A 24,002-nucleotide genomic window follows, 5' to 3' on the forward strand; every position below is an offset into this window, starting at 1 on the left:
GAGGTAGTGATGTATGCAGCATGGTGCTTCATATTGCCTACTCTTCTATTTTATATATTATCTTAACTCTCCCTTTCTGCTGCCAGCTTGCTCTCTTTATCTATTCCATCCATCTCTCCCTTCAGAAAAAAAGAGCAAAGAAAGAAATTCCTTTGACCAAGCTTTTGTCTGCTCTATGTCATAAGTTCATTTCCTGTTGGAGGGAGGGAGTGGGCAGAGAGAACTAATGACATCACAATTTTTGAACTTTGCCTTCATTAGCTGAAGGCCTGCCTGCCAACTCTCAGAATAAATCACCCACAAATCTCTCCCTGTTTTTCTCCCTCTGGCCACAGAAACAGGAAGTGCTTAGAGAATGATTCACGTGCCGTTCTGATTAGTTATGAGTCAATAACTAGATGACTACTAGTCTCTCTACCTAGTCTAAATGGCATATTCGATGGATGTACACACTTCCCTAGACACACCCAGCTGAGGGTCTAGAAACTAAAGTAAACTCTAATGTGAATCTGGTTGATCATTAAATCTGCAATATGTATTTTGGGTGACCTAACCAAATTCACATAGAAATGTTAGTTATAGATCTGTCATTCTCATTGAAAGCAAGTCTAATTAGCTGTAGATATGTTCTACATGCGCTATTTCTATGCTTCACGTTCGTAAGTTTCATTTTTGCATCTTTTACTTTGGGGTTTTGTACACCAACTTCAAAACAGCTGAAAATAAAATATTTTTGGTTATGGAAACTATATTTAACAGAGGTTTAGATGGAACAATTATTCTCTACACTATACTTGCTTGTTTTGTCATATAAACTGAAATTAGGCGAACTATTGGAAAATGGCAAAGTGATTTCTGCATAGTTCACCTGTCACAGGAGACCCATGAGGCGGCTCACAATTGGCCCAGCGTCGTCCGGGTTAGGGGAGGGTTTGACCGACAGGGATTTCCTTGTCCCATTGTGCTCGTGGCGGGCCGGGCAACCGGCAAACTGACTTCAGTAGCCAGCTGAACAGTGTTTCCTCCGACACATTGGTGTGTCTCGCTTCCAGGTTAAGCAAGCTTGGCAGGGTCGTGCTTCGGAGGACGCATGGCTCTCGACCTTCACCTCGATGGAACAAGACTGTAACTACCAATTGGATATCATGAAATTGGGGAGAAAAAGGGGAGTGCTCATTTGAATCGGTGGTTCCAACAACAATGTTGTTCAGGTGGCCATACTAACCTACTGGCTCTGTGCTGTGCTTTATTTCCTTTGTTTGGGGTAGAAACCTGACAAATGGCCACAGTGAAACACTGCGGTTCAGCAGTTTTCTAAACACTGCATAGCTCAGTCACCATGCTAAGACTTCACCATTGTGGCCATTACCATGGTAATGGAGGGTCAAAGCCTTCACCCCTACAGCCGGGAGCAAACAAAGTCTGACGCCAAACTTTATTATCACTCAACAGAAGAAAGAGTGGAGAAGAAAGAGGTGTGAGAGAGAGAGAGAGAGAGAGAGAGGGAGAGAGAGAAAGAGAGAGAGAGAGAGAGAGAGAGAGAGAGAGAGAGAGAGAGAGAGAGAGAGAGAGGGAGAGAGAGAGACAGAGAGGGGAGAGAGAGACAGAGAGGGAGAGAGAGAGAGAGGGAGAGAGGGAGAGAGGGAGAGAGAGAGAGGGGAGAGAGAGAGACAGAGAGACAGAGAGGGAGAGAGAGAGAGACAGAGAGAGAGAAGAATAAAAGGGTCTTCATCATCCAGAGGACTAAAAGCTAATCGGTTTGCATTTAAAAGGGTCACGGGCAAAAGGGGAGATTATACATACACACCTAACAGCAATGGGAGAGGGGAGGAAAAGGCTGCAGTGTTCATTCAGACAGTCACTGAGCAGGAAGTAACATGGCAACTGGTGTAGCACGCTCTGTGAAGGCAGTCTGAGAGAGAGAGAGAGAGAGAGAGAGGGGGAGAGGGAGAGAGAGAGAGAGAGAGAGAGAGAGAGAGAGCGAGAGAGCGAGAGAGAGAGAGAGAGAGAGCGAGAGAGAGAGAGAGGGGGGAGAGGGAGAGAGAGAGAGAGAGAGAGAGAGAGAGAGAGAGCGAGAGAGACAGAGACAGAGAGAGAGAGACCGAGACAGAGAGACAGAGAGAGGGGAGGGTAGGGAGGTCTTTGTCTTTTGCCTCTACGTGACCACGTGGGACAAACACTGGTTAAGTCACAGGAGGGTGTGTGTGTTTTGTACACGACTGTGTATTTGTCCCACGGACACGGGCCCTCGGGGACAGAGACACAACATTTTATGAACCCCCCCCCCTCTCCTGAACTCACAAAGCATATGACAGCAATAAGTCAAATAGTTTGAAAACAATACTCTTTCCTTTCTCCTTTGTGCTGTTTCTCCTGCATCTAACCCCCACCCTGTTAAACAAACACCCCCTCAGTCATCAAAAGTTTTTATTCGTTTAAAACAGATGGACAGCACAGACAAAAACAAGGCTGTCTCTGCTGCTTAAATCACATTAGCCACCTGAGCCTAGCCAAACCACCCCCCTGCGTTACAAAAGGTAACCTTTTAGTTGATCTGTTTGAGGGTAGACTTCTGAGAAGTCACTGCCTTCCCCTGGGGCTAAGTAGCATGCTAGCACATAGCCCATGACTCTTCAAATGCCCACAGCAACATAGCAGCAGTACACAGACTGCAATTACAGCAAAGCCTTGGCAAGGCCTGTGTGTAAGCCAGTGGTATAAGACATTCTCACTGACAGGAAGAGGGATCAAACATACTCCCTGTCAGTCTGTCTCTCTGTCTATCGTCGTGCAGAAAAACAGGGCCATAGTGAGTGAATGTAGAGATGTGACTGAGTCAGTCGATGGGGATCTAGTTTTGGCCTTTATAAGCTGACAGACACTGCTGTGACACACACAGACACACTGTGCTGCTGCTGAGATATTTGGGCGATTCCACGCCAGCGGGAGTGGAAAATATTTTTGGTATCTCAGATTGTTCTGGCAATTTTCACATAGAAACTTCATTTGGAAGAAGGATGTTTGTAATTTGTATAACAAACAATTGTTTTGAAAATCATGGTGAAATTGGCCATTTCAGGCCTTCTTTAGACCTATACATGCCTCCTGTAAGACCCTATGATCTGTGAACCGTACATGATACAGACAACATCATGGTGTCATTATACTCCTTATAGTGTCCTCTAAAATATGGAGTATGTCTTGAATTTTACACATTTATTTATTCAACATCACAAATATTAATATTAATATCTCAAAACGACTCTTTTTGATTTAGTTCATTTTAAGACATATTGTTTGGAACACTTTACTCTTCAAGTACATCAAATTTACAGTGGACTCTCTGCTACTTCTGAAGCTGGCCCTCGCTACATATTTGTTGCCAGACCCACTGGCTCCAGGTCATCTATAAGTCTTTGCTAGGTAAAGCTCTGCCTTATCTCAGCTCACTGGTCACGATAACAACACCACCCGTAGCACGCGCTCCAGCAGGTATATCTCACATGTCATCCCCAAAGCCGACACCCACTTTGGCTGTCTTTCCTTCCAGTTCTCTGCAGCCAATGGCTGGAACGAATTGCAAAAATCGCTGAAGTTGGAGACTTATATCTCCCTCACTAACTTTAAACATCAGCTATCTGAGCAGCTAACCAATCGCTGAAGTTGGAGACTTATATCTCCATCACTAACTTTAAACATCAGCTATCTGAGCAGCTAACCAATCGCTGCAGCTGTACACAGCCCATCTGTAAATAGCCCATCCAATCTACCTACCTCATCCCCATATTGTTTTTATTTACTTTTTTGCTCTTTTGCACACCAGTATTTCTACTTGCACATCATCATCTGCACATCTATCACTTAATTTGCTAAATTGTAATTACTTCGCTACTATGGCCTATTTATTGCCTTACCTACAAATTCCAAAAGCATTTCAAACATCCTTCTTCCCAATGAAGTTTCTATGTGAGAATTGCCAGAACAATCTGAGATACCAAAAATATTTTCCACTCCCGCTGGCGTGGAATCGCCCATTAAAATGGTTTTCAACAAGGTAGAGAGCAACATTTAGGGGCTACCTCATAAAAAGGCCAGCGAGAGGCCCATATGGGACGATTTGTAGACAAATAATGTGAATAATAAGACATAGTAGTCACAGATGGGCTAACCGCAGGCTAATGCCAAAATGTACAGAGCAGAATCCTGAAAGACCAAACTTAACAGGAATATACTAGAACAGAAATAGCAAAACTAACATGACATTCGGTGAGGTCACAGATCTCATTGAATAGGGCGCACAACAAACATGTTCACACAACTCTCTCCTCATAGAAAATAGGCCTGATCAGTAAAAACTTTTTTTCATTACTGTTTTGTTGCTATTCCAGTAAATGTGTATGTATTGGTATGTAACACCTTAGGATCCATGTCCTTGGTATTCTCTGGGCGAGCCCAGGCCCGTCTTCTACTCGCTCCAGCTCTCAGCGGCCCACTTACCGGAACATTCCACAACCTCTACATGCACCTCGCCAGTTAACTCACATTCCAAAGGTGTCACAACCCCCCTTCTACAACACGCTTTACAAAACACACACACACACACACACACACACACCCAATGTGAAATGTAGAAATGAATACTAGATCTAAGGACTCATTCATAAAGAGGCAATCAACATACTATACTTTCAAATCTTATCAGTCACACTTGCAGTACAGAGGCCAAGTCACACAATTTTTTTCACACAAATACACATTAACACTAAAGCATACTAACGTGGCTGCCACTCTTATGAATCATCTCAAGGTGGACATAACAGATAAATAACACACAAAGATCTTCAACCTCTCCTCCCTGTCAAGTCAAGTTTCAACAACAGTAAGAAAACATCTCTAATTCTTGTAGCTACAGGCTTCAACAAAGTGCTGGAACTCCGCCCATTGCACAAGACTGAGTGACAGGCTAACTGGTGAGAGTGTAGCGGAACTACACACAAACCAGACAGCAGTTCCACTCTGTTGTAATCACACAGAGAGAAAGGAAGGACACCTAGTTCATCACAGTCTTGATTTCTCCTATCTACATACCAGAAACACTTTCTCCTCTCATCCATAAGCACAGGCAGTCACAATGGTAAAATCTTGCATATAATTCTCACAGTGTCCAATAATAAATCCTAAAATTACAGCCTTGAGTGGGGATACAGTGGAGATACAATTATTTTCCAGAGCATGAAACATAATTGTGACCTCAGCCAAACATTTCAGTGGTTTGGTGTGAGAGACAAGGCCATGCAGGAATTCAGGGAGCACTCGGATACATTTCAGGGGAATCAAAATACACAGAAAAGATGTGGATAGGCCTACTGTACTATAAGTCAGGATGGACATTGAAAGCTCAATCAAGCAGAAGTGGCACAGCTCCACAGGTTTTTAGACCATCTGCAAGCGCCTCACAAACCTACCTCAGTCTATATGTTCAGATAAAAGATCAGTGGATATGTGTTCAGTTTTGTTAGCTTTGACAACAACAGTCCCTGGTCCGTTTAACTGCCCCAAGGGCATCAACCTTTGTGATTGGCTATGTGAGAAGAAAGCCCAGTGCTATTGGAACCATACCAGACAGAGCTGAAATGCTGTTCTTTGTGCAGAATCCATTTTGTCTGGTGTAGGACTAGCTAGGTGTTCTGCTCCGCAACAGAATTCTTATCTAAACTCCCTCCGTCTCTGCCTCGAAAAGATGGCGCCAAAGAACATGGCTGACGGTTTACATTCTCCCAAACAATTGTGCTATTTAGTTACGTTTTTAACTTATCGTGTACATGATGTTGCTGCTACCGTCTCTTACGACTGAAAATAACTTCTGGACATCAGAAAAGCGATTACTCAGCGCGGACTGGAAGAAACTTTTTCCTTTAACGAGTCTGATGGGAAGGATATCCTGCTTTCACTGGAACAGGCCCAGATCCAAGCCTTTTGTGTGAAGAAAAGACACCGGAAAAGGGGACGCAGATCGGGGATCCTTCCCAGAATCCGGAGGCGAGCGAGTAAACTCCCAATGCCTTCCATTCTTCTTGCTAACGTGCAATAGTTGGAAAATAAAATGGATGACCTACCATTAAGATTATCCTACCGACTGGACATTAAAAACTGTAACATCGTAGTACCTTATGACCTGTAAAAACTGTAACATCGTAGTACCTTATGACCTGTCATCCACACTATCTACCAAGAGAGTTCTCAACTGTATTATTCGTAGCCATCTATTTACCACCACAGACCGATGCTGGCACTAAGACCGCACTCAACCAACTCTATAAGGCCATAAGCAAGGAAGAAAATGCTCACCCAGAAGCGGCACTCTTAGTGGCCAGGGACTTTAATGCAGGCAAACATAAATCAGTTTTACCAAATTTTTACCAGCATGTCACATGTGCAAGCAGGAAAAAAAAATCCAAGACCACCTTTACTCCACACAGAGATGCATACAAAGCTCTCCCCCCACCCTCCATTTGGCAAATCTGACCAAAATTCTATCCTCATGATTCCTGCTAACAAACAAAAACTAAAGCAGGAAGTACCAGTCACTCGCTCACTGGTGGTCAGATGACGTGGAAGCTACACTACAGGACTGTTTTGCTAGAATAGACTGGAAAATGATCTGGGATTCATCCAAAGGCATTGAGGAATACACCACCTCAGTCATCAGCTTCATCAATAAGTGCATTGATGATGTCGTCCCCACAGTGACTGTACATACATATCCTAACCAAAAGCCAAGGATTACAGGCAACATCCGTATCGAGCTAAAGGCTAGAGCTGCCATTTCAAGGAGCTAAGGACTAATCCCGACGCTTATAAGAAATCCCACTATGCCCTCATACGAACCATCAAACAAGCAAAGTGTCAATACAGGAATAAGATTGAATCCTACTTCACCCGCTCTGACGCTCGTCGGATGTGGCAGGGCTTGAAAACTATTATGGACTACAAAGGGAAACCCAGACACGAGCTGCCCAGTGAAGCGAGCCTACCAGACGAGTTAAAGGCCTTTTATGCTCACTTCGAGGCAAGCAACACCGAAGCATGCACAAGAGCACCAGCTGTTCTGGATGACTGTGTGATAACGCTCTCGGTAGCCAATGTGAACAAACTGATCCAAACATACCTCGACAGTCGTGAAGAGGACACAACAAAACAATTTCCCCCTCAGGAGGCTGAAAAGACTTGGCATGGGTCCCCAGATTAGAGGTCGACCGATTAATCGGAATGGCCGATTAATTAGGGCCGATTTCAAGTTTTCATAACAATTGGTAATCGGCATTTTTGGACACCGATCATGGCCGATTATATTGCACTCCACGAGGAGACTGCGTGGCAAGCTGACTACCTGTTACGCGAGTGCAGCAAGGAGCCAAGGTAAGGTGCTAATTAGCATTAAACGTATCTTATAAAAAACAATCAATCTTAACATAATCACTAGTTAACTACACATGGTTCATGGTATTACTATTTTATCTAGCTTGTCCGGCGTTGCATATAATCAATGCGGTGCCTGTTAATTTATCATTGAAACACAGCCTACTTCGCCAAACAGGTGATTTAATAAGCGCATTCGCGTAAAAAGCACCCAATGTGTACCTAACCATAAATATCAACGCCTTTCTTAAAATCTATACACAAGTATTTATTTTTAAACCTGCATATTTAGTTAATATTGCCTGCTAACATGAATTTATTTTAACTAGGGAAATTGTGTCACTTCTCTTGCGTTCTGTGCAACAGAGTCAGGGTATATGCAGCAGTTTGGGCCACCTGGCTCGTTGCGAACTGTGTGAAGACCATTTCTTCCTAACAAAGACAGTCAACTTCGCCAAACGGGGGATGATTTAACAAAAGAGCATTTGCGAAAAAAGCACAATCGATAACCATAAACATCAATGCCTTTCTTAAAATCAACATATATTTTTTTTAAACCTGCATATTTAGCTAAAAGAAAATCATGTTTGCAGGCAATATTAAACTAGGAAAATTGTGTCACTTCTCTTGCGTTCATTGCACGTAGAGTCAGGGTATATGCAACAGTTTGGGCCGCCTGTCTCATTGCAAACTAATTTGCCTGAATTTTACGTAATTATCACATAACATTGAAGGTTGTGCAATGTAACAGGAATATTTAGACTGATGGATGCCACCCATTCTATAAAATACAGAACGGTTCCATATTTCACTGAAAGAATAAACGTTTTGTTTTCAAAATGATAGTTTCCGGATTTGACCATATTAATGACCTAAGGATCGTATATCTGTGTGTTATTATATTATAATTAAGTCTATGATTTGATAGAGCAGTTTGACTGAGCGGTGGTAGGCAGCGGCAGGCTCGTAAGCATTCATTCAAACAGCACTTTACTGCGTTTGCCAGCAGCTCTTCGCAATGCTTGAAGCACAGCGCTGTTTATGACTTATCAACTCCCGAGATTAGGCTGGCAATACTAAAGTGCCTATTAGAACATCCAATAGTCAAAGGTATTTGAAATACAAATGGTATAGAGAGTAATAGTCCTGTGATAACTACAACATAAAACTTCTTACCTGGGAATATTGAAGACTCATGTTAAAAGGAACCACCAGCTTTCATATGTTCTCATGTTCTGAGCAAGGAACTTAAATGTTAGCTTTTTTACATGGCACATATTGCACTTTTACTTTCTTCTCCAACACTTTGTTTTTGCATTATTTAAACCAAATTGAACACGTTTCATTATTTATTTGAGACTAAATTGATTTTATTGATGTATTATATGAAGTTAAAATTAAAGTGTTCATTGTTCATTCAGTACTGTTGTAATTGTCATTATTACAAATATATATATATATATATATATATATATATATATATATATATATATATTTATATATTTATATATATAAAATTGGCAGATGAATCTGTATCGGCTTTTTTTGGTCCTCCAATAATCGGTATCAGTATCGGCATTGAAAAATCATAATCGGTCAACCTCTACCCCTGATCCTCAAAAGGTTCTACAGCTGCACCATCGAGAGCATCCTGACCGGTTGCATCACTGCCTGGTATGGCAACTGCTCGACATCTGACCGTAGGTGCTACAGAGGGTAGTGTGAACAGCCCAGTACATCACTGGGGCCAAGCTTCTTGCCATCAAGGACCTATATAATAGTATAATAGGCGGTGTCAGAGGAAAGCCCATAAAATTGTCAGAGACTCCAGTCACCCAAGTTATAGACTGTTTTCTCTGCTACTGTACGGCAAGCGGTACCGGAGAACCAAGTCTCGGCTCCTCAACATTAGACTGCTGAACAATTCAGAAAAATCACCACCAGACAATTTACATTGACCCCCCAGCCCCTCTTGTACACTGCTGCTACTCGCTGTTTGTTTGTTATCTATGCATAGTCACTTCACCCCCACCTACATGTACAGATTACCTCAACTAGCCTGTACCCCCACGCACTGACTCGGGTCCAGTGCCCTGTGTTTTTAGCCTTGTTATTGTTATTCTTATTGTGTTACTTTTTATTATGACTTTTTATTTTAGCCTACTTGGTAAATCATTTCTTCTTGAACAGCTCTGTTGGTTAAGGGCTTGTAAGTAAGCATTTCACTCTAAAGTCTCCACTTGTTGTATTCAGCGCATGTGGCAAATAAAGTTTGATTTGACTTGATTTAATCCTCCAGTAAAGCCCAATTATCCACCACATAAAGCAGGTGCCCTGGGGAACCCACGGTTTGATTACAACAGAAAACATTTGCCCCCAGGCCCAGTTGTTTGCAGCTAAACTGGGAGGAGAGAGATCCCGTCAACGCTAGCTAGGGAAGGGACTGGGTGCATTGTGTTTAAGAGATTAGGCCCATAGCATGACTGCCAGACAAATCAGGGTCCGTTTCAAACCTGTAGTTTTCTCTGTAACATTGCTTAGACTTAAAGCTCTTTGAGAAACACCAGGACATTATTATGTTTAGCAGCCACCTACATGATAACACATTTAAGACAAGGAATAACTTGAATTTATTTGCATGATAGCACACTGCACCGTATGTATTTGAGACACTAACACATCTTCATATGTTCGATATGTATTCTACATTCGTTTTTAACCTATATCTGAAACCCTATGACTCACTTTTGGTTGTGCACAATTTCACCTGTGTGGACTGACCCTACCTGAATCAACCTTCCTTCCCACTAGTCCTTGCCTGTCACAGCCTGGTGTCTGTTATTACTACGCTCAGTGACTGTGTGACACCTGTAATCCCTCTGAGTGAAATGATGGAACGGACTAGGAGAGGAGTTTCACTGCCAGACCTCCTAGGGGGTGACAGGGGGGGAATTCCATGTCAGCACCCAGAGCCCAGGCAGGGGGCGGTGAGTCAGTCAGAGGTGAGTCAGGCCTGGGAAACATGGGTGAGGGTTACTCAGCTGAGCTCTTTGTAGGCTTGAGTAAACCTCTGCTCATTTGACCACCACAAACTCCCCCACTCACTCACTAATACTGATTGGTGGGAAACGACTTCATCTATTTATACACTAGCATCACTTCCGGGTCTCATTAATCCCTCATTCTGAAATAGCAAGCTGATAGCTAGCACATTGCAAACTATTAACGTTATTGTCAGGTTTAGTCTTTCTCTAAAGGCATGGTTATCAAGGCCAGTCTGGGAATAACATTTGATTTGAAATAAAAATCTCTCAGAAAAATATAGCCTAAACCTTCAATCTACATACCCACCAATCAAATACAATTCATTTTAGATAGCTACAGGAAAAGCTACCCTCATCTAAATACATATGTGGTGATGTCAGTGGTGTTTGTCCATTGTGTTAAAGCTTTCTAATGTGTGTGTGAATGCCCAGACCAGGGGACAAACAGTGGGACTACACCAGCCCTCTCCAGGGGCTTGGCCCCAGTGCTGCTAAAGAGCATAAGCCTCTCAGACGGAAATACAGTATGGTCCTGTCAACCAAATACCAAACCCCTGTGTAATTACAGCACTACAAGCTGACAGAATGCCAACACTTTCAAACAATAGTAAGGAACGGTAGTGCCTAGACTCCAGCAGCAGGACTATTTTCTCTCCTCAAAACCTTAATCTTTCAACTTTCTCCTGAGTCAGCTGAGCAGCGGATCTCCATGGCTCTCTCTCCTGTCTGGCTGATCCAAAGCCTGTTCTTCTAAGTGTCTTAAGCCCTCCAATTCTCCCCTTTCAGAAGAGAGGGGCCTTTACAAGGCATACAGGACAGAACACTAAGCTTTCTTCAGGAACTGGTATGTAGCATTATGTAGCATTAGAACTTCACATTTCTATCTAAAAACACACAACCCAATACACATAACGAGACACGTACACATGCCGCAGCACACAAAGTAAACCGTGCTGAGTACCAACAAAAGGTAAGGTTTTTAACATTTTCACTAAAGTTCTCACCACTCTTTTCCTATTGGTCCCTCAATGTCCTGCCCTCCCTCTCTTTTATCCACCTCTCTACTATTTCCCAGCTGGGCATTTAGCATGTCCTAACCAAAGTGTTCACACAGCAACAAAAACAGCAAACCCACAAACATTCACATTAAACACTCACCAGATAGTTCATTTTCAGCCCTATAGTGCGAGTCCGTCCGACAGACTCCAGACCGGAGCAACAGGGCAGAGATTTAGCCCTGGAAACAAGCCCTGTGTCCTGGAAACAAGCCCTGTGTCCTGGAAACAAGCCCTGTGTCCTGGAAACAAGCCCTGTGTCCTGGAAACAAGCCCTGTGTCTAGCCACCAGTTAAAGTTCCCGGTTGTCTCGCTCCCAGGCAGAAAGACTTGGTTAGATTCTAACACATTCTCCGGCACTGTGATCTCAGAGGGCAAGAATGAGACTGTCCTTAGCTCTTTCTCCGACTTCCTCTCTCCCTCTCTCTGGCCGGTGGAGGGAGAGAAGAATGCTCAGTAACCTGACACCCACCAGTTCCTGCACATCCCGACATTCCCACTCCCGGTCTGTGATTGGTCGAAGGACCTCTTTTTATGTTAATGACTCTTGCCTTCTCATCTCCCCCTGGCTGTGTGGAATGTTTAGTGCTGTGTTCAGACCTTGGAGGGACACAGAAACACAGTTTTTCTAAGGTTCAAGCAGCAGCAGAACACACATACCTCCCACAGCCACCTTGGCTCACTCTTTTCTATCTCATCAATTCATCTTGATTTTTTGATTCTACTCACATGGCATTTCCCTCCTCCCAAAAACGATTCTTATTTCTTATTCATCTCATTGGTCTTGCATTGTTGCTCAGATACATGAGCACATTATACACTCTGGTCTTAAAGTTGAATCCCTCCAGCAATGTATGTCTAAACACATTTGAGGGCAGCGTGTATATTGTGCAGCACACACGTTCAAATCCATTCCCAGTACGCTAGTTCTAATTGTTCCCTCAGCTTACATTTCATTTGCTGGGAAGAAGAAGAAACTAAAAATCAACTGGGTGGAACTAAAACGTTAGTGTCGCCCACGCAGACCCTAACTCAACAAACACAGCGCAAGGCTTGTCCTTTGAGAAATCAATTGGGTAAATCAGAGTGTAACACAAAAACTGTATGACGGTATAGCATAACTAGTTTCTCAATGCAAATCTCACAATACTGTCAAAATGCTCAGGGCAAACATACAATGAGGGATGACATCCAACACTTAGTTCATCATCTAACTCAGATTGAGCAGGTCAGGAGGTCATGAGGTCAAATGCAGTCCCTACTCCTTAATCAATATTCCAGAACTAAATCAACACAAATGTCTTCCAGTGGAACCATTCAGTCTCCAGACAGATGTGTCAAACTCTCAAACAGGACTCACCTTCATGTGGCATACACTGATTCAAATGTAGAGAGTGTGGGTATGTTATGAGTAAGAAAGGTACACGGAAGAGAGTATTGGTATGAGTGAGGTATGTGAAGGTGAGAATGTGTTTTCAGAAAGGTGGGAGCTGTGTGGTGTGAAGGGGGAGGGGCCACATTATCCAGGTCATAATAGGCCTTACAGCATGAGGGCTGTGTGTAGACCACAACAGAGCCTACATAGACAGTCAAAGTGGTGTAATGCAGAGAGGGCAACAACACATCTTACAATCATAGACCACAGAGAAGAAAAACACCACAGAAAGCACCAGAAATGTCCTTATTGGGCCAATGCTGCATAAGCAGGCTGGCTGGCAGGACTGTGGGAGACAGAGGTGAAGTGACAGTCTAGCAGGGCTATTCTCACACTGAGCTGACATCCTCCCGTGGGCCACTGCTCAGGGGTAAAGGTCAAATCACTGAGGTAGCAGGCACGGCTGTCAAGCCTCAGAACACAAACCGAGACGAGGGAGCAAAACAGCATTAGGGGGCTTGAAGAGTAGGCTGGTGTCACATCAAAAACATTCCCCCGATTTAATGTGATCGGAGAAATGTTCATTCTAATCTTGATATAAAATCTGCCTTTCAAAAGCCAGAGGTGTCCATGGTGATTAAGCAGTTTCACTGAAGTAGACTCACTTCTGGCGCTCAATACACACATACGCTAGCACACGCACACACACACGTCTGCAGTTCACAGTTTTACATGGTCTCATGGGACCTGTGCAACAGTCCCAGTTTCTCTCATCAGAGCCTGGGTGAGATCACAGCTGTCAATTAAACAGAGAGCTAGACCAGATTAGACCATCACATCAGAGTCAGACACCATTTCAATTTGCCCCTCCTCCCTTCGTCCCCTCTCACTACTCAGCTAATGAGCCCCCCCACCAGGGCCCACTAATCAATCCCCTGGCCCAGGGTAACAGGCTTAACTACCTGTCAACATACTGCACGACGATACGACAGGCATTCAATGATTCTACACAGATAGACCTGTCCATAGACTACTGCTGTGGTGGCTGAATATCACAGACAAGAAGATACAACAGTCAACTACCAGGAATAATCATAGGCGTAGACAGCTGCATCCTCAGCACATAATTCAGACACATTCATGTCGCTGTTCTGTGGTGAGTTCTATCTGTGTGCCCTAACACTTTCAGTCCAAGTGGGTCTGCGTGGCTTGCATGTGGGGTCTGTGGGTTCTGTCGGTGCTGTGCAGCAGAACACTGGTCCATTGTGCTGGTGTTGTCCGGACCAGGGCTGTCCAGCTGCCCATGCATTCCTCACACCTACACATTGAGCACCTCTCCAGGCCCAGCCTCACCCGCCACAGCCCTAGAGCCCCCTGCTCCGGCCGGCACGTAACCTATGTCACCCAGACATTTTACAAATGCCTGAAAACAATGTCTTCCCTTTGTTCTGTCTGAGGAGGGCCAGATTTATTATTGAGGAGGACAAGAGATGTCGGTCACCAAATGAATATGGAAATCCTGTTTCCTAGTGAATTGAGATTGTTTCTGTTTCTCTGATGGGAGCCCAGAAGTCCTTCTACTGGGGCTGTCGCTGGGCAGGAACACGGTCTCTCCAACTCTCCCTCCACTATCTCGCCAAAACCAACTCACAATGGCGAATCACGCTGATCACTAATTACTTAATTAACCCCTTGCAAATTACTTCTTCAATCATGCGTGTGATGTTTAGCATTTAATGAGCCCATTCTACAGTGAGATTTGGTAAATTTCAGTCAAAGCCCGTGACAATCTGGGGTTTAGTATTCCATGATTTAAATAGATATTGAATCATTATTATGGCTGGACTAAACCTCAAGCTGTCATTTGGACTGATTAACAACACCACAGCTGTAAGCCTCTGGCTGGCGAGCCGTTATAATTGAAAGTCACTTATTTCGATTCCAATCAATTGTATCATCCACACACTCGTATCCAAACTATGCATTATAACAAAGGGTGTCCTGTGGGGAATGGGCCCGTGCCGCACAACTGTGACATCATTCATAGCGGCTGAGAGTGAAACAATGCACATGGTTGTGTACGACATCTGCCCCCCTGGTCAAAATGAATATTCACGCATCTTTGAAGGGGAAAAATTAAAGACTGATTCTTTTGTTGTGACTTTGTCAGTCCTGCTGTGCAGTCGATCACATACAGGCTTTTCAAAGTCTTATGATGGGAGACGGGGAATCGTCCAACAACACAGTGATACACTCATCCACAACAAAACACAACCAAGCTTGCATGCACACGTTGGATGGACAGTGACACACACACACACACACACACACACACACACACACACACACACACACACACACACACACACACACACACACACACACACACACACACACACACAGGACAAAGCTGTGTCCTCTTACAGGATGCAGCAACAAAGATTCTGACAGTGTGATCTGACATGTTGGATCAATTTTCCAGACTGCCAGTTTGCCCCAGTCCCTGAGGGAGGGTTTACCCACCCCCCACCATTTGTCTGATAGAGGATAAGACGCAGATATCTGGGATACACAGAATAAAATAAAAACATAACCCTACAATGATAGGAGAACAATAATCACTGTAAGTGTTTACAAATCCCCCCCCGAGTAATAGGATTGATCTGAACAGCTTCAACAATCATTTCCATAGATAATTGCATTTGTTTACTCTGATTTTATATTTCATTTTTATTTGTTTTCTTATCAGCAAAGCTTGTTAATACTCTGAGATGATTAAAAACTACAAAGTGAGTATTTTTTTTTAAATCAAAGCTTGCTCCACAACGCTGCCTGTTCCTCAGTATTAGCGCTCTGCAGCACAGGGCAAATTTCCCTCTCTTTCGCTGCAATAAAAAAAAGATTAGCATTAATGTGGCAGGAAGTAAAATGGCATTATCTCTGTGTGTGCAGAATGGGAGGCTAATTGTATTTCCAGGCTAAACGAGGAACTCTGTGTTTAGGGAGGAATGTCTTCCTCACTGAAACACACACTGAGATGTTCTGCATGCAAAGGACCTCCTATAGGCCCCAAACGGCCCCCCTAAATATAAACACAATCCTTCCACAGCCAACTTAATTAGATTCTCCTGATTTGCTTTTTCATTTTAATCTCTATTATGGTTGGGTGTCTGCCGTTGGTTTGGCCCACAGCTCTTCCACTGAGGAGTAATCCACTAGTGAAATTTGCAATCAGTCTCTGGGCTCCTTGCATAAACACACACACTGACAAATGACATTACTACTCTCACTATGATGTCGCAGAGACACCAGGGTGCCAGCCAGAATGCTGTTCTCTCATTCCATCATCACACACCCACACTCTGTCACACACACACGGTACACACACACACACACACGGCACACACACACACACACACGGTACACACACACACACACACACACACACACACACACACACACACACACACACACACACACACACACACACACACACACACACACACACACACACACACACACTCTCTCAAGACATACAGAAACACATATTGACTTACATAGACATAAAACCCACAGAGTGACAAATCCAAACCCAGTGTTCCTTCCCCCTGGTTGGAATGTAGGAATGTGACTCTAACATTAACCCCATAACGTTGGGGTTTCCAACCATCATTTCCAGGAAGGGGACCTTTTCCTATGGACACAATGGCAGGACTGAGTCACAACAAAACAATGGAGCTAGATGGTCACTAAACACGCCAAAATAGGCATTACACAATTACAATATACTTGAAATATATCCCTTATATTGATGTTCATCACTATGAGCAAATGTTTCAATGTTCCTAATCTATAGTTTGAACAATACAACTAAACCATTCTTTGGAGCAGATGTCTTCATGGACATTACTGATAACATAGAAGGATGTGAAGGATTTCAGCAATGCTCCTCCACATAATTGTAATAATCCCTCCGTTCATAGGCAGAGCTGCTTCTGCTGCCTTTCCCCTGCTCCATCTGAATGATGTGTGTTTGTATTCCGGGCTCTGCTCTGTGGTCTTGTCTGAGGTGTTGGGTGTGAACTGGATCCAGGCTGTAGCCCTGTATACAGAGAATCACAGGCAGCCCCAGAGAGGTGTTGGGGTGAGAGCACCGGAGTCAGCCATGACAGGCCATCAGGAGCTGCCATCTAATGTAATCTCATTACAATTCTCACTAAAGTGTGACTACAGCCTAATTTAATCTGATTAGTCAGCTCAGCCATTTGTAACTGTCAACTAGGCTACCATAATATTACCGCCATACAGCCTCCCCTGTGGGTGGGAATCATGGACCAGGCAAGCCTCTAGAGAGAAATATGGAATATAAATACACTTCTTCAAACGTTAAAGTATTCATTTCAACACAGGAACAACACCTAACCCGTGTCCAAGTGCCACACAAATGTTCCTAGCCTTGGTGAAGCCATGACAACAGTTGACAGCTAATGAGGAATACATGAACAGTGTGGGTCAGGGTTCACAGGGCTATAATGAGTTCTGTAGCTATGCACCGCACTCCAATCAGCTTTCTTGCTCCTGCATAATTCAAAAGAGCTCTCCACTCCTTGGAACCATTAAAAAAAACCAGAAAACTATTCATTGGAGGAGAATAACATACAGGTCAGAGCTGTTAACCAACTAGTCAACACATAGCAGGGTTGAGCAGATAGAGATATATAAGTACTCTACTGTATATGGCTCTGGGGGTAAAAGAGCACTACTGTTCCCTAGGAGATGACAGAACTCAAGGTACCATGGAATCAGTTGCCATCATAACATTTGCATTTGTTTATACTGCAAACATAAGACCAGCATACCATAATCATGTCCCAATGTCCTTGCAGAATGACCACAGAGATCTACACTGAGTGTACAAAACATTAAGAACTCCTGCTCTTTCCATGACACAGACTGACCAGGTGAATCCAGGTGAAAGCTATGATCCCTTATTGATGTCACTTGTTAAATCCACTTAAATTAGTGTAAAAGAAGGGGAGGAGACAGGTAAATAACTATTTTTGAGCCTTGAGACATTGTGTATGTGTGCCATTCAGATGGTGAATTGGCAAGACAAAATATTTAAGTGCCTTTGAACAGGGTATGGTAGTAGGTGCCAGGCGCACTGGTATGTGTCAAGAACTGCTACGCTGCTGGGGTTTTCACACTCAACAGTTTCCTGTGTGTATCAAGAATGGTCCACCACCCAAAGCACATCCAGCCAATTAGAGTCAAGATGGGCCAGAATCCCTGTGGAATGCTTTTGACACCTTGTAGAGTCCATGCCCTGATGAATTGGGGCTGTTCTGAGGGAAAAGTGGGTGCAACTCAATATTAGGAAGGTGTTCCTAATGTTTGGTGTACTCAGTGTATGTAATTGGAGAGCCTTCAACCAAATAAGTACATGGTGTCAACCAGTCTTATATATTCCTTGCCACTATTGGCCTCTCTCAGACATGTTAGTGATCTTGTGAAGTGAGAGAAGGGACCTGTGTTCTCCATGTCTCTGTCCAGTCTGTGTTTATTCTACAGGGGCAAAGCGCTGTAAGGTCAGGTGTGTTCACCTCACAGCTATCCTCCAGTGGGACAACCATTACCCCTGTGAGGCCCACAGCCTCTGGGGTTGCTGGCTCCACTTACAGCCCAGTGAAACATGACACCCTTTCATCACACCCTGGAATGTGTGTGATTGAGAAAGAAGAGGTGGAGGGACTTAGGGTCCCGTCCTATGCACCACTGTTTTAACAAATTATCTGACCACCTACCCCACTGACCATCCCTCCTTGTCTATGGCATCACCACATGGTTGAGGTCAGGGGTCAATCAGTCAGATCTGGCGTTGTGATTGGTGCACTCCACTAAGCTGTGTGACAGAGGAGGAGGTGTGTGTCAGAGCTGCATGGGGAATAATGGTGTCTAACGAGCAGATCAGTATCAGCACAGCTCTCTGATGCCTGTTGTGTCGCTAACACCACCGAGACACTTAAACACCAGTTCCCTGCTCCACACACTCACTCACAGACTTGCACACTCAGCCTGTCTTCCTGGGATTAAGTGAAAAGGCGCTTGTGCCAGTCAAACTGAAAGACAGGCCGTGCTTGGAGAGCATGGAGGCGAGAGGGACCTAAGACCTAATGATGAATCGTAAGGAACCAGTTACACTATTCACACTGCTGGTGAACACATACAGTAGGCATACTGTAATGGCCACACTGCTGGTGAACACATACAGTAGGCATACTGTAATGGCCACACTGCTGGTGAACACATACAATAGGCATACTGTAATGGCCACACTTCACTGGAACCAACTATTTTTCCATGCCTTGATGTCACCATCTAAAGACACCATGCACATCCATCTTGTTGTCTCTCATCCCTGGAATAGGAATGCCATCATACATAGCGGCGGCAGGTGGCCGAGCGCTGGGCCAGTTACCGAAAGTTCGGTGGTTCGAATCCCCGACCTGACAAGGTGAAACATCGGATGATGTGCCCTTGAGCAAAGCACTTAATCCTAATTGCCTCTGTAAATCGCTCTGGATAAGAGTGTTTACTAAATTACTCTAATGTAAATGTAGTACATAAGAAATTATAAATAGGATTACTAGGTTGTGTTCCAGTTCCAAGAGGAAAAACACAGGGGGGGCACTGGAATTCCTGAGACAGTTTGCAGGCTTTGCTTTTAGTCAGCAGCAGGAGGTTCAACAGTCAAAATCTGTATATCAGAACCAAGGCAGCAGCAGGGGGTTCAACAGTCAAAATCTGTACCTCAGAACCAAGTCAGCAGCAGGTGGTTCAACAGTCAAAATCTGTATCTCAGAACCAAGGCAGCAGGTGGTGGTTCAACAGTCAATCCCTGTACCTCAGAACCAAGGCAGCAGCAGGTGGTTCAACAGTCAAAATCTGCACCTCAGAACCAAGGCAGCAGCAGGTGGTTCAACAGTCAAAATCTGCACCTCAGAACCAAGGCAGCAGCAGGTGGTTCAACAGTCAAAATCTGCACCTCAGAACCAAGGCAGCAGCAGGTGGTTCAACAGTCAAAATCTGCACCTCAGAACCAAGGCAGCAGCAGGGGGTTCAACAGTCAAAATCTGTATCTCAGAACCAAGGCAGCAGCAGGTGGTTCAACAGTCAAAATCTGTATATCAGAACCAAGACAGCAGGTGGTGGTTCAACAGTCAAAATCTGTATATCAGAACCAAGACAGCAGGTGGTGGTTCAACAGTCAAAATCTGTACCTCAGAACCAAGTCAGCAGCAGGTGGTTCAACAGTCAATCACTGTACCTCAGAACCAAGGCAGCAGCAGGTGGTTCAACAGTCAATCCCTGTACCTCAGAACCAAGGCAGCAGGTGGTGGTTCAACAGTCAAAATCTGTATATCAGAACCAAGACAGCAGGTGGTGGTTCAACAGTCAAAATCTGTACCTCAGAACCAAGTCAGCAGCAGGTGGTTCAACAGTCAATCACTGTACCTCAGAACCAAGGCAGCAGCAGGTGGTTCAACAGTCAATCCCTGTACCTCAGAACCAAGGCAGCAGGTGGTGGTTCAACAGTCAAAATCTGTATATCAGAACCAAGACAGCAGGTGGTGGTTCAACAGTCAAAATCTGTACCTCAGAACCAAGTCAGCAGCAGGTGGTTCAACAGTCAATCACTGTACCTCAGAACCAAGGCAGCAGCAGGTGGTTCAACAGTCAATCCCTGTACCTCAGAACCAAGGCAGCAGCAGGTGGTTCAACAGTCAAAATCTGCACCTCAGAACCAAGGCAGCAGCAGGGGGTTCAACAGTCAAAATCTGTATCTCAGAACCAAGTCAGCAGCAGGGGGTTCAACAGTCAAAATCTGTATCTCAGAACCAAGGCAGCAGCAGGTGGTTCAACAGTCAAAATCTGTACCTCAGAACCAAGGCAGCAGCAGGTGGTTCAACAGTCAAAATCTGCACCTCAGAACCAAGGCAGCAGCAGGTGGTTCAACAGTCAAAATCTGTATCTCAGAACCAAGTCAGCAGCAGGGGGTTCAACAGTCAAAATCTGTATCTCAGAACCAAGGCAGCAGCAGGTGGTTCAACAGTCAAAATCTGTACCTCAGAACCAAGGCAGCAGCAGGTGGTTCAACAGTCAATCCCTGCACCTCAGAGCCAAGGCAGCAGCAGGGGGTTCAACAGTCAATCCCTGTACCTCAGAGCCAAGGCAGCAGCAGGGGGTTCAACAGTCAATCCCTGCACCTCAGAGCCAAGGCAGCAGCAGGGGGTTCAACAGTCAATCCCTGCACCTCAGAGCCAAGGCAGCAGCAGGGGGTTCAACAGTCAATCCCTGTACCTCAGAGCCAAGGCAGCAGCAGGGGGTTCAACAGTCAATCCCTGTACCTCAGAGCCAAGGCAGCAGCAGGTGGTTCAACAGTCAATCCCTGTACCTCAGAGCCAAGGCAGCAGCAGGTGGTTCAACAGTCAATCCCTGTACCTCAGAACCAAGGCAGCAGCAGGTGGTTCAACAGTCAATCCCTGTACCTCAGAGCCAAGGCAGCAGCAGGTGGTTAAACAGTCAATCCCTGTACCTCAGAACCAAGGCAGCAGCAGGTGGTTCAACAGTCAATCCCTGTACCTCAGAGCCAAGGCAGCAGCAGGTGGTTCAACAGTCAATCCCTGTACCTCAGAACCAAGGCAGCAGCAGGTGGTTAAACAGTCAATCCCTGTTTTTGTTTTTTTAACTAGTCAGTTAAGAACAAATTCGTATTTAAAATGACAGCCTAGGAACAGTGGCTTGTTCAGGGGCAGAACAACAAATAATTACCTTGTCAGCTCGGGGATTCAATCTAGCAACCTTTCGGTTACTGGCCCAACGCTCTAACCACTAGGCTACCTGCCGCCCCTGTACCCCAGAGCCAAGGCAGCAGCAGCACTACCTACAACCACCACAGGAGCACATCATTATCTCTGTGTGGTGGAGTCACAACCAACGCATTATCTCTGTGTGGTGGAGTCACAACCTACGCATTATCTCTGTGTGGTGGAGTCACACCCTACGCATTATCTCTGTGTGGTGGAGTCACAACCTGCGCATTATCTCTGTGTGGTGGAGTCACACCCTACGCATTATCTCTGTGTGGTGGAGTCACAACCTGCGCATTATCTCTGTGTGGTGGAGTCACACCCTACGCATTATCTCTGTGTGGTGGAGTCACAACCTACGCATTATCTCTGTGTGGTGGAGTCACAACCAACGCATGTATAAGTATATACTGTACTCTATATCATCTACTGCATCTTTATATAATACATGTATCACTAGCCACTTTAAACTATGCCACTTTGTTTACATACCCTACATTACTCATCTCATATGTATATACTGTACTCGATACCATCTACTGTATCTTGCCTATGCCGTTCTTTATGTACTGTACATATTCTTTATCCCTTAACACTTGAGTATAAGGTAGTAGTTGTGGAATTGTTAGGTTAGATTACTCGTTGGTTATTACTGCATTGTCGGAACTAGAAGCACAAGCATTTCGCTACACTCGCATTAACATCTGCTAACCATGTGTATGTGACAAATTAAATTAAATTTGATTTGGTGGAGTCACAGCCAATGCATTATTTCTGTGTGGTGGAGTCACAGCCAACGCATTTTCTCTGTGTGGTGGAGTCACAACCACCGCATTATCTCTGTGTGGTGGAGTCACAACCACCGCATTATCTCTGTGTGGTAGAGTCACAACCAACGCATTATCTCTGTGTGGTGGAGTCACAACCAACGCATTATCTCTGTGTGGTGGAGTCACAGCCAACGCATTATCTCTGTGTGGTGGAGTCACAGCCAACGCAGTCGGGGACATTGCTATAAAACACATGTGAAAGCCTGTACTAAACTGTAGAGATGGTGGTACTACAGCTCATCACCATTGAGTTCAGTGAGTATAAGCAGAGAGATGATGACAGAGACAAGAAGGCCTGAGGGACATTCACATTGCAGGCTGATAGATAGCAGAACACAAAGCCACACCTGTGCAGTGTCACTGTTGTGTTGTACCCTCCCTCTCTTAATGGTGCTATAATCCCATCCCATTGTGATTTGCACAGCCGCTTGGAGACAGCGTCGGAAGACATTAGCAGTGCTTTATTGCCCTGGATCAGATCTGCTTAAGGAATGAAGAACGCCCTGGCTGATGAGCTGGCAATTGGAGCTTCGTTTAGAGACCATGGCTGAGATAGAGACCTGCACAGTGGGAGCCGCCATTAGAGAGCTGACGGGACGCACAGCACTGCCACACAATCCAGCATGGCTCAGAGAGAGAAGAGAGAGGAGAGTGGGGAAAGGGAGGATTAGAACAAGGAGAGGGGGAAGGGAGGAGATAGGCAAGTGATGAATAGATAGTAGGGGAGATTGAGTAAAAGATAGAGGGAGTGATAAGAAGAATGGAGAGGAGGCAGAAGGGAAGAAACACAGAGAGGAATAGCAGCAGCGGTTCACACAGTTTCAGCTAAAGGAAAGGCACCAGGTCAGTGGATGGCAGAAGGCAGGGACACACTTACTAACCACTGTAAACATACATGCGTTCACAAACAGTAGAGAACCATCATACATGCACAGCGCACGGCACCACTCTCAAAATAATCTTCTTGCTGGTTGGTGTTATAAACTGGGTGGTTCGAGCCCTGAATGCAGATTGGCTGACAGCCGTGGTATATCAGACTGTATACAATGGGTATGACAAAATATGTATTGTTACTGCTCTAATTACGTTGGTAACCAGTTTATAATAGCAATAAGGCACCTCTGGGGTTTGTGGTATATGACCAATATACCACGGTTAAGGGCTATATCCAGGCACTCCGCGTTGCGTCGTGCTGGAGAACATCCTTTACCCGTGGTATATTGGCCATATGCCACAAACCCCCGAGGGGCCTTATTTCTTAATTATACCTGGTCTAAGCCCTTTTCTATACCAGGTTCAAGGCTCAGTGGAGCCATGCTGTTTGTGGATTGATAAAGCCATCTGTAGGCAATACTGTCCACACCATGCAGTACTGTACCTACCTCCACTGGTGTCCCCTGCAGGCAGAC

General features: G+C 44.7%; 1 protein-coding gene across 3 annotated transcripts in view; it reads right to left on the reverse strand.

Annotated features, from left to right (window-relative positions):
- LOC110520323 (breast cancer anti-estrogen resistance protein 1) overlaps nt 1-24,002 on the reverse strand; it is a 128,210-nt gene that overhangs the window by 42,085 nt on the left and 62,123 nt on the right. Inside the window, exon 1 of one of the 3 annotated variants that reach the window (XM_090220991.1) lies at nt 23,976-24,002. This exon is cut by the window's right edge and continues 21 nt beyond it. The exons of 1 other annotated variant lie outside the window; for it this stretch is intronic. In XM_090220991.1, the coding sequence (XP_090077117.1) occupies nt 23,976-24,002 (27 nt within the window). Of the gene's footprint in view, nt 1-11,621; nt 12,030-23,975 lie in introns of those variants that run through there. One more of the 3 variants, XM_036974963.2, reaches the window with a different exon arrangement.

The sequence above is a fragment of the Oncorhynchus mykiss genome, chromosome 1 (assembly GCF_057628025.1).
Source record: "Oncorhynchus mykiss isolate SJ-2025 chromosome 1, ASM5762802v1, whole genome shotgun sequence".
Classification (NCBI taxonomy): domain Eukaryota; kingdom Metazoa; phylum Chordata; class Actinopteri; order Salmoniformes; family Salmonidae; genus Oncorhynchus; species Oncorhynchus mykiss.